The sequence below is a fragment of the Entelurus aequoreus genome, linkage group LG08 (genome assembly GCF_033978785.1).
Source record: "Entelurus aequoreus isolate RoL-2023_Sb linkage group LG08, RoL_Eaeq_v1.1, whole genome shotgun sequence".
Lineage (NCBI taxonomy): Eukaryota > Metazoa > Chordata > Actinopteri > Syngnathiformes > Syngnathidae > Entelurus > Entelurus aequoreus.
In genome coordinates, this window is record NC_084738.1 from 1,559,280 (window position 1) to 1,571,678 (window position 12,399).

General features: G+C 36.3%; 1 protein-coding gene across 1 annotated transcript; it reads left to right on the plus strand.

Moving 5' to 3' along the window:
* On the plus strand, positions 1-10,439 carry LOC133655300 (PR domain zinc finger protein 12-like). Its single transcript, XM_062055321.1, has 5 exons — positions 1-3,428; positions 5,709-5,899; positions 5,966-6,121; positions 6,269-6,383; positions 8,500-10,439. The coding sequence occupies exons 1-5, from the start codon at positions 3,197-3,199 to the stop codon at positions 8,991-8,993; spliced, it is 1,188 nt and encodes a 395-aa protein (XP_061911305.1). The 5' UTR covers positions 1-3,196; the 3' UTR covers positions 8,994-10,439.
* The last annotated feature ends 1,960 nt before the right edge of the window (positions 10,440-12,399 follow it).

Here is a 12,399-nt window from a genome sequence, read left to right on the forward strand (position 1 = left end):
TTAGTCTGAGAAGTTGTATTTTTCAAAGTCATTGTCATGAGAATAATCACATTCTTTTAGAAAAGTTAGTATGAGAATGTCATTCGATGATGAAAAAAGTATGAGAAATGTATCATTAAAATCACACTTTTAGAAAAGCGATTATAAGAGTTATTTTATTATTTAAAAAAGTATGATACATTTGAGAAGTTTTACTTTTTTTAAGTAGTTATGAGAATCACATTCTTTCTGAAAAGTTAGTATGAGGAAATCATTTGATGATGAAAAACTTAACATAAAAATCAAATTATTTTACAGATTTAAATGAGAAAAATGTCAGTCTATGAGAAATCAGTCTGAGAAGTTGTACTCTTTGAAGTCAGTGTTATGAGAATCACAAGATTTATTAAAAAAAGTCAGCATGAGAAAGTAATTTCATGATGAAAAAAGTGTGAAATATATCTTGAGAAGTTGTATTTTTTAGGTTATTGACATGAGAATAATTATTTTATAAAAGTTAGCATATAAAAGTAATGCTATGCATGATAAAAAGGTATGAGAAAATCTGAAGATTTTTATTTTTGTAAGTCAGTGTCATGAGAATCACATTCTTTTAGAAAAGTCTGTATGAGTCGTACTGATTTTTTTTTTAAAAAGTAGCAATAATTAATCTAAGTTGTATTTTTTTAAATTCACTGTCATGAGAATGACATTCTTTTACAAACCTCAGTATCAGCCATTCATTGATTTAAAATAAAACGAGAAAAAAATTAGAATGTTTTTTGTTTTTAGAAAATTAAGTTTACATAAAAGCATTTTTGAGAGTCTGAAAAATCATGAGAAATGAATTATATGATTTAAAAAAACAGTACGAGTCATTCTAGGATTTAAAGGGACTTATGGAGAAGCTATATTTTTAAGTCAATGTCATTAGATTCACTTTAGAAAAGTGAATGAGAAAGTCTGATGAAAAAGTATGAGAAATGTATCATGAAAAACATTTTTATAACGAAAGTGAAACTCATTTGAAAAGTATGAGAAATGAGTCTGAAAGGTTTCATTTTTTAAAGTCAGTTTAATGAGAATAATCATTCTTTTAGGAAAGTTAGTATGAGGAAATCATTAGGTGTCGATAAAAAATGAGAAATGTATAATAAAAAAGCACATTTTATTAGAGAAGGGATTTTTATGAATGTCATTCTATGATTAAAAAAAGCATGAGAAATTTGAGAAGTTGTATTTTTAAAGTCAGTGTTGTGAGAATAATAACTAAGTCATTCCATGATGAAAAAAAAAGTGTGAAAAGTATCTTCAGAAGTTGTATTTTTTAAGTTGTCATTAGAATCAAATTTTTATAAAAGTTAATATAGAAAAGTCATTCCATGATAAAACAAACAATAAAAATCTGATAATTTACCTTTTTAAATCCGTGTCATGAGAATCACATTCTTTTAGAAAAGTCAGTATGAGAAAATAATTCTGCTTAAAAAAATATTCAATTTCTTTGATCATTTTTTGTTACTTTTTTTTTTTTTAAAGTCATTGTCATGAGAATTACTTTCTTTTAGACACGTCAATATGGAAAAAGTCATTGCCTCGCAATACGAAGGTCCTGGGTTCGATTCCCAGGCTCGTGGTATTTCTGTGTGGAGTTTGCATTTTCTCCCCGTGCCTGTGTGGGTTCCCTCCAAAGACATGCACCTGGGGATAGGTTGATTGGCAACACTAAATGGTCCCTAGTGTGTGAATGTTGTCTGTCTGTGTTGGCCCTGCCATGAGGGCCACTTGTCCAGGGTGTACCCCGCCTTCTGCCTGAGTGCTGGAGATGGGATATAGGCTCCAGCACCCCGCAACCCCGACAAGCGATAGAAAGGGATGGTTGGACGGATGGAGAATATGTTTTGTCAGTGTCATGAAAATAATTGTTCTTTTAGAAAACTAAAAGCTGATGTAAAGAAAGTTTTTGAGAAATTCATTCTATGATTAAAAAAATCAGTTTGTTGTTCCAGTATTAAAAATTACTTCAAAAAGCTATATTTTTAGGTCAGTGTCATGAGATTAACATTTTTAGAAGCGTCAGTATGAGAAACTTTGATTGATTGAAAGTCATTGTGATAAAAAAAAAAAAAAAGATACATTAATCCTATAAGAAAAAAAATGGTCATAGTATGAAAAAAATATTGGGAGGAGAAAGTCACCTTATGAGAAGATGTTACGGAAAATAAATTCTAGAAAGAAAGCAAAATTTAATGAAGGTCTTGAAGCCATTTAAAAAAGAAAAACATGCAAGAAATCATTTAGGGGTTGTTTTTTTTAAGTTTGAGGGGTAAAAAGTAATCTCATAAGCCGTGCTTCGAGAAAGTTGGTTTCATGAGAATTGTCATTTTCTGATATGAAGTCAAAGTAATAAGAATAGTCAAGTTTTAAATTGGAAATTGCATCGAATATTCAAGAACCTTTTAGGGTGAAAGTTAACTTGTCATGCAAGGTTTCAGCAAAAACATCAGTTAGAGTTAAAGTAAGGAATAAAAAAGGATGAGGATTTTTGAGGGGGGAAAAGGCAGAATGAGCAAATGTCATTTGTGAGAAGCCTTATTTTTTACAATAAAGTCGATATTATAAAAAATATTTTGAAGAAAAAAGCAAGCATGAAAGTCAGGAGAAATGTGTCATATTGTGGTTATATTTTAGTTTTACAAAAAAAAGTCAGTCATGAAAAATCTTGTTTTTGAATAAAAAAAGATGAAGTGAAGGTCATTTTTTGAGGGAGGAAGGCAGTATGAGGAAAATATAATCTTGTGACGAAACTTAAAAAAAGATGCAATGAGTAGTCATTAGGAAAATAACCTGTTGATGTCATGAGCATTTTTTTTATTTGTATAAATCAATTGGAAAAAAACATTTCCATAGATGTGAATGATATATTTAATTCTAAGATGCTAATTGTGCGCGTTGATGAGTGACGTTTAGCTGCATGCTTGCTGAGGCCATTCTGCAAGGGGTGTGTCATTAATAAGTCATTGGGGCCTGGGGGCTCCCCCACCCCCCCGTCCCCCACCAGTATAAAGGGCCCCCGAAGAGCCCAACAGGATCAGATCTCACTCCCTTGACTCAGGAGAGGAGACAACTTCTTCTCTTCTTCCTCCCCTTCTTGCTTCTTTCCTATAACGCGCAGCTCCGTTGTTGAACAAGAAAGAAAAAACAAAACCCCACCAAGATGGGCTCCGTGCTTCCAGCAGAAGCTTTGGCCCTCAAGTCTGGATTTAAGTGTCCGGCGCGGGCGGCGCTGTCGGACGTGATCACGTCGGACGTCCTGCACAGCTTCCTGTACGGCCGCTGGAGGAACGTCCTGCAGGGCGGAGAACACCTGCCGGCCGAGGAGCAGCGACACGCCGGCTGCACCAGGACCGCCTTCACCGCCGAGGTGCTGGCCCAGTCCTTCGCTGGAGGTACGAACATGCATCCTTTTCTTTCCTTTTTTTTGTCGCCGTTTGTTTGCTTATTTCCTCATGTGTACTTTGGATGAATCCAAATTGACGTCATCGATATGAATCCGCTGCAAAACGTGGGCAAACCTCGAATACGCCGAATTGTAAAGCTAATACGCTTTAACGCGGCAATTAAGACATGGCTGTCAATCGTCCACTTTAATTAATTAATTGTGTTTATTTCCCACAACCTGTTGATGCACTTTTTCTACAAAGGCGCACTTAAATGCATTTGGTTAACTTTGTGCTTGACCTGGGAAAGTTCTTTGGAGAACTTTATCCGTGCATTCATCAATCTGCGGACAGTCTCTTTTCCTGCGCTTGGCAGCCATGGCAGGGCTCTCTTTTCTTTTGCCTTTTTATTTTTTTTTTAAAAGAAAGATTTTCTGTTCGTGGCGTAATGCGGCGTGAAGGCTAAATCTAATGCTATTCATTGCATGTCATCCATCTAATCGCCTTTCCAGTTTTTTTTCTCGCCCAAATTCCAGAGTCTCTTTTAACAAGGCCCAGTTTCATTCAGCGCAAATTTATTGCTACAAACTTCTTAAAAGGATAATGAATTTGGAATTAGCTGTCTCTTTTTTCGCACTAACCTTTTAATGAATATCACATCTGAAGTGTGACCAATTGCTGGACCCCGAGCAATGGGGGACCGTTTAACCTCCCTTGGACACAGCTTTTTATTTGCATTTTTTTCTCTCTCTCGCAGCATTAAATACAAAAAAAAACAAAAAACTTTTATTTTGACATTAAAGGAGTTTTTTGTCTTTTTTTTCTACTCTTTTTAGTGGGCATAAAAAGTACTTTCCGTGGGGGTTTAGGCGTGCAACAAAAACGCTGAATTCAAGCAGATAATCGAATTAAATGGAGGATAATGTGTCGCTTAATGTTTCGATCCAGTCCATTCAGAACCGTTCCTGCACGAGACCATTTGGCGCCCTAAATGTGGAAAAATATCCACAAAAAAAAGAAGCCTTAAAGTACACTTAAAATGTAAGAGGCAAAAAAAGCCAATTGTACAACAAAATGCTATATAATGCACAAATAATGTGAGATGGGGGGGAAAATGGTCAAATGCAAATATAATTGCAAATGGACATAAACTAGATCCTAACATATAACAGACCAAAACAAACATACAAGCACGCATAAACAAAAACATTGAATGGGTAAAAAAACAAATAGAATATTGTCAGGTGTCCCACCCCCAGTTTTCCAATCACTGAATGGAAAACGGGGAGGGATTAAACAAGTTATCTTCTTCCCACTCCCTGCATTACATACTATACATTACCTTTTGCACTATATTAATTTATATTGTGTTGTCAACTTTGTACTTTTTTTGTTATTATTTTGTATGTCATTGCCTGAAATAAATGAAAAAATGAAATGAGATGCTAAAAAGTTGTCAACTTCCTCAAAATGCAAAATTGGGGAAAATCCTAATACAAAAAAATGCATAAATAATGCAAATAAATCTGAATTATATTGTAATGCAAATAAACCAGAATTTCAATTATATAAAATCTAACCAAACAAGTGGCATAAATGCATGAACAAACGGGAACAAGTGCTAAAAAGTCAAATAATACAAATAACAAAAAATTAAAAATCCAAATGCTGTGAGATGCAAAAAGTTATCAAATAAAACGTGGACAGAAAAGCGTAATACTAAATAATGCAAATACACCAAACAAGTGGTATATTGGCAAAAGTAGAGAGGCAAAATAGTAAAATAATTGTAAGGGGCAAAAAAAAAATCCAAATGCTAAATGTGAGATAAAAAAAAAGTTATCAAATAAAACATGCAAAATGGACAGAAAAACGTAATACAAAATAAATGCAAATATACAAGTGGTATATTGGCAAAAGTAGAAAGACAGAATAGTAAAATAATTGTAAGGGGCAAAAAAAAAGTCATAAAAAAGCCTAAAGAAAATGTGAAGAGCAAAAAAGTTGTCAATTAAAAAAATGGAAAAAAACCATGAATTAAAATGTAATTATACAAAAAACACAGAACTTTAATTGATGTGAAGCAAAATCGTATTTATTACAGCGCTCTGAGAAACCATTATCTTTGAGCTCCGTTTGGGAGCAGGTGGGTAAAGTGCCTTGCTCAAGGACACAACGGCAGTGACTAGGAAGCCGAAAGTGGGACTCGAAGCCGGAACCCTCAAGTTCCCGGCACGGCCGTTCTACCAACCAATCCGCTTAATATGTTCCATCTCTGACTTTCCGCAGAGGTGCAGAAGTTGTCCAGTCTGGTTCTTCCCAGCGAGGTCATCATAGCGCAGAGCTCCATCCCAGGCGAAGGTCTCGGGATCTTCTCCAAAACCTGGATCAAGGCTGGCACCGAGATGGGTCCCTTCACCGGCAAGGTCCTCTCCCCGGAACACGTGGACCTGCTGAAGAACAACAACCTGATGTGGGAGGTGAGCCCGAGGACTAGAGACCCGAGTCCTGGTCTCAGGTCTAAGTGTCCTGTCTGGTCCTTGCAGGTGTTCAATGAGGATGGCACGGTCAGGTACTTCATCGACGCCAGCCAGGAGGACCAACGCAGCTGGATGACCTACATCAAGTGTGCCCGCAACGAGCAGGAGCAGAACCTGGAGGTGGTGCAGATCGGCAGCAGCATTTACTACAAAGCCGTGGAGGTAACATCCACATTTCTTGTCGCGCAATAAATCCACACTGATCTTTATCCTTCAAGCGAACACCGCCCACTATTGGCCACAAGCCGCAATAACACCCAATTTCACTTCTTGTATTACAATAATTGTATTGACCTTTTTCTGTTGTAGACCATTCCACCAGACCAGGAGCTCCTTGTGTGGTACGGAAACACTCACAACACTTTCCTGGGCATCCCCGGTGTTCCGGGAATAGACGAAGAGCAGCAGAAGAAAATCAGAAATGGTAAGAATTTAAAAAGTATACTATTATTATTATTAATAATACATAATTTCATTATTGAGCGGTCTGCTTATTGGAATACAAATAGAATCCCAATAAATGTTACTGCCTCTACGTCCTATTTCATGAATTATTTGAATTGACGGCTTTTAAATATTCAAATGAACTGCAGGTATCTACGGGAAATGACAAATCATACATTTGTAATGAACGCAGCCAATATCTCCCACTAAATATGACTTTACTTTCAACAAGTCATACTTTTTTTAGATTGTAATTAAGACCCCGAGAGGGACAAGCGGTAGAAAATGGATGGTTGATGTTTTTTGTATTGCTATTTCATCAATTATTTAATAAAAAATTTTTTTTTATCAAGCCATGCAATAATTAAAATGTGGAAATATTAGCCATTTTTTGCTAATTGTTAAAGTAAAGTTAAAGTACCAATGATTGTCACACACACACTAGGTGTGGCGAAATTTGTCCTCTGCATTTGACCCATCACCCTTGATTACCCCCTGGGAGGTGAGGGGAGCAGTGAGCAGCAGCGGTGGCCGCGCCCGGTAATCAATTTTGGTGATTTAACCCCCAATTCCAACCCTTGATGCTGAGTGCCAAGCAGGGAGGTAATGGGTCCCATTTTTAGTCTTTTTAGCAACAAAAACACTCAATAACTATGGAAAAAATACTAAATACAATATTTTGAGTTTTGCATTCTGTCTGCATTTGAAAACATTTTGCATTTCACATTTTTATGCATTATTTTTCACACTGCTCATTTTGTGCATTTTTTGAGGACATTTGTCTTTTCTTTTTCTTTTTTTTGGTACAATTTTTTTGTGCATTTTTGCATGGACAGAAGCTGTAATCTGAATTTGTCATTTATGTCAAATGTATTGTGCTTTTTGGGGGGATATTATATTATTTTCTTACTTGGATATATGAAACACATTTTATCCTCCTGGGTCCTAATTCATGCCATTTTGTTAGATTTTTTACATTATTTAGTTATTAGTTGACATAGTGTATAGTGACCCAAATATTAGGAACAGTTAAAACTACTCAGTGGCCTAGTGGTTAGAGTGTCCGCCCTGAGATCGGTAGGTTGTGAGTTCAAACCCCGGCCGAGTCATACCAAAGACTATAAAAATGGGACCCATTACCTCCCTGCTTGGCACTCAGCATCAAGGGTTGGAATTAAGGGTTGAATCACCAAAAATTATCCCCGGGCGCGGCCACCGCCGCTGCTCACTGCTCCCTTCACCTCCCAGGGGGTGATCAAGGGTGATGGGTCAAATGCAGAGAATAATTTCACCACTCCTAGTGTGTGTGTGACAGTCATTGGTTCTTTAACTTTAAATATAAGCCATTTTTTGCTAAATGTTAGCAACAAAAACACTCAATAACTATAGAAAAAATACTAAATACAATATTTTGAGTTTTGCATTCTGTTTGCATTTGAAAACATTTTGCATTTCACATTTTTATGCATTATTTTGCACACTGCTTTTTTTGCATTTTGCGTCATTTTGTGCATTTTTTGAGGGCATTTGTCCTTTTTCTTTTCTTTTTTTACAATTTGTTTTGTGCATTTTTGCATGAACAGAAGCTGTAATCTGAATTTGTCATTTATGTTAAATGTGTTGTGCTTTTTAGGGGGTTATCATATTATATTATTATATTCTCCATCCATCCATCCATTTTCTACCGCTTGTCCATTTTCGGGGTCGTGGGGGGTGCTGGAGCCTATCTCAGCTGCATTCAGGCGGAAGGCGGGCTACACCCTGGACAAGTCGCCGCCTCATCACAGGGCCAACACAGATAACATTCACACTCACATTCACACACTAGGGCCAATTTAGTGTTGCATATTATAATATATAATATTATTATTTTCTTACTTGGATATACGAAACAAATTATATCCTCCTGGGTCCTAATTCATGCAATTTTGTTAGATTTTTTAGATTATTTAGTTATTAGTTGACAAAATATATAGTGACCCAAATATTAGGAACAGTTGAGACAATAACAAACAACATGAATGTATTGTAATTCATGCAATGTGTTATTTTGGCCACTAGATGTCACTAATTAACCTCATGTCTCCTCTCCCTAGATGACTCCCAGTCCTGCGAGTCCTCCTGCTCTCCGCCTTCGTCGTCCGCCCTCCACACCTCGGGCCGCATGCGCTGCGTCATTTGCCACCGCGGGTTCAACTCACGCAGCAACCTGCGCTCGCACATGCGCATCCACACGCTGGACAAGCCCTTCGTGTGCCGCTTCTGCAACCGCCGCTTCAGCCAGTCGTCCACGCTGCGCAACCACGTGCGCCTGCACACGGGCGAGCGCCCCTACAAGTGTCACGTGTGCCAGAGCGCCTACTCGCAGCTGGCCGGCCTGCGCGCCCACCAGAAGAGCGCCCGGCACAAACCCCCGCTGGCCGGGCCCGAGGCGGCCGCGCAGGGGTCGCCGCCGCTGCCCCCGCCGCCTCCTTCCGCTACGGCGCTTCCGACGTCCACACAGCAGATTGGGCCTGTCGTCCGCCAACATCACCACCATCACCATCATCACGTGCCTCTGGTGCACCACATGCCTGCCTTGGTGCTCTGACCACACGCAGACTAACTCTACAACTTTGCACTTTAGAGGACTTTGTGTACAAAAACATCCGGCGAGGACTCGCTCTTATCTCTCGCGTCAACAAAAACAGACTCTTTTACGATGACATCTTGCAAAATACTCCATATTTTAATGTGAATGGCATTCATGGGTTGTGCTTATGTGGTGGAATGTCCGAATCTTAAACAGGAAAAAAAGTGAATTTAGTACAAAAGTTTTATTTACCCATAATCAAATGGTACAAGGTTGGATTGAATTGCCATGCAGACAGACAGTGTCTCCGGAGACGTTGGATGAAGCGAGAATCATTCGAGAATCATGCGAATCATGCCTAGACTTGGTCTACTTGGTTATTTGTGTTTCCCTCGTGTGTCAAGGTCCAGTTGTGTTGGACCTGTTTGTTCTGCAACATCCTTGAATCCCTTAGCCATAACAAACAATCAAAACATGTTGTACAATGTCAGGCCGACCATACGCTCAACTTTTACCCACATATGCTCTTCAAATGGTACAAAATAGAAAAAGGTCAGAAATTCCACTACATACCCCCTTCCAGGGTTTTAGAACCCTGGAAGGGGGGGTCAGAAATTCCACTACACTCAAATCAATCTTAGAGAAGGTGTTTTTTAAGTAAATCTGTCAGTCCCTGAAAGGCGATTTAAAGGTATATTGACTTGTGACATTTCCAGGACATATGGGATTTATTGACAGAGCCACCAGGTGGTGTGTTTTCCCCAAAAAATAATAGCCCAAGCAACACAATAAGTGTGCATATTTTGACCAATTTTCACCCTTTTGCGCACAGCGGATCAGTAGTAAAGTTGCATGCAGTCCTAATTGTGGCGCATTCAAGAGAACCACTACCGGTGTGTGCACTTTCACACAGAACTAAATCCCTGGTGTTTAAATGTCACATCTTTTTTTATGGCTTCACGGCGTACACTTACACACAGGCGTCTTGTTATAGGGCTTCCGAAGCTATAAAATTGCGGAGTCAGGGTCGCCAGGTAGTGTTAAAAAGAGGCCTGTAACGTATAAACTGATGGGTCCACCTGGCAACCGAGGCAGAAGTCTTCTCTCACCCTGTTGTGTTGAAAGTAACGTCACCGTAAAAGCACAGAGTAAGAATTTCGACGACGTGTTCCGGCTCTTTTGCAAGATCGCTGTGTGAAGGAGGCTAAAAACTCTAATTTTCTATGAATTCCACTTGTAAACAAATATTTGAAATGTGGTGTTTTTTTGTTTTGTTTTTTTCTACCAAGGGAGTTAGAATAATCCTAAAAACGGTTTGCACCATCAAGACAAAGTTTCCGCTGTCAAATATGAAATTGTCACTTTAAACTTGTACAGAGCCAATTGTTGTGTAATGCTCAGATCTAAATGTACTGTATGCTACTACTGTATATGTGTAAATACATGTCACTCTTCTATCCCAAATAAAGCATATGAATTTACTTGTTTGAGTTATTAAACATGAAGGAATTACCGGTATACGTCTTGACTTTAGGGTGATTTTAAGTGTAGTTTGCATGTTATTTCGGCATAAACCGTTAAAACCTAAAAATGTTTTTCTAAACGGTTTTGCTACTTTACAGAACGGCCACTGTAAATTAATGAATGCATACATTATTGCATGCGTGTATGCCACTTGTTAGGTTTTATTTATATAATTTGCGTCTCACCTTTTTTGTGCATTATTTTGCAATTTAGGTTTTTTTGCATTTTGCATTTTTTTGTGCATTTTTGAAGACATTTATAGGTTGTTGTTTTTTTGCCTCTTAATTTTTTTGTATTTGGCTTTGTGTCCACTTTCTTTTTCGTATATTTTTGCATATACATTTCTAATTTAAATACATTAATTTCAATTTTTAAGGCTTTGATCCATTTAAAAAGTGTATAATTTAAAAAATGTATATTTTCATGTATGTTTCTAAACATCTATTTAAGATAAGCATCATTTTGTATAGCTGTTTTCTTTTTAGTGTTTGCTAATATCCGACAAAGATGTTCTTTAAAATAATAATTAGCATTAAAATAATACATTTAAATTATGCAATAATTAAAAATAAGCACAAAAATAATAGATTAATTTAACAGCCAAAACTGCATTGTTGTTTTTTTTTTACTTTAAACTACAAATAAACTCACCTTTTCAGTGTGGTGATTTTTTTTTCTGCAGTTATCTTTTATTCCACCCGTTGACGCCAAATAACCAGTTTAAAAAGCACCTTCTATACAACTAAATAGCCATATTCTAAATAAAATAAATAATACGAATTTACGTGTGTGGGTTTCAATTATTAAACATTACCCGAATAAAGGAAATTATTCTTCCTGTATTTCAATCCCTTATGCCTATAAAATAGTTTTAGGGTGATTTTAAGTGTATTTTGCATGTTTCCAATTCAAGCATAAACTAGCAACACTCAAAGGTATTTTTTCCTAAACGGTTTTGCAATTTTACAGTCAATCCACTACAAAATAGACAAGACGTACTTTTATTCAAGTCTATTCTATTTTTCTTTTCATTTTATGTCTTTTTTTATATTATAAATGCATACATTTTTGCATGTTTATATGCCACTTGTGTTTGGTTTTATTTATATAATTTTATCTGCATCTCACTTTTTTGGTGCATTATTTCTGCAATTGGCTTTTTTGCATTTTGCATCTTTTTGTGAATTTCTGAAGGCATTTGGAGGGGTTTTTGCCTCTCAAATTTTTTGTATTTGACTTTTTGTCCACTTTTTTATTTGTATATTTTTGCATATATATATATTTTTTATTCATTTAAATACAATAATTTACATTTTAAGGCTATTTTATTATTTTTATAAATAGATAATTTGATTGATCATTTTAAAAGTAACATTTTCGGTAAATTGAGCATAATTTTGTGTAGCTGTTTTCTCATTTAGTGTTTGCTAATATAAGACAAGAATGCTCTTTAAAATAATAATTAGCATTACAATAATAGAAATAAGTTATATAATACACACAAATAACAATAGATAAGTAGATTAATTTAACAGCCAAAACCGTATTGCTTTTTAAATAAAAATAAAAATAAACTATCTTTTCAGTACTGTGATTTTTTTTCTGTTGTCTTTTTCTCCACCCGATAACACCAAATAGCCAGTTCAAAAAAGCGCCTCTATACAATTCGATGGTCATATTCTAAACAAAATAAATCATACGAATTTACTTGTGTGTGTGTCTGAATGATTAAACATGACCTGAATAAAGGAAATTATACATTATATCTTTCAATCTATTATGCTTAAAAGTTGTTTTTAGAACAATTTTAAGTGTGTTTTGCACGTATGCACATTTTATTCATGCATTTATTGTTAAATGTTTTTTTTGTAACAGTTTTACCATTTTACTGTATGGTCAC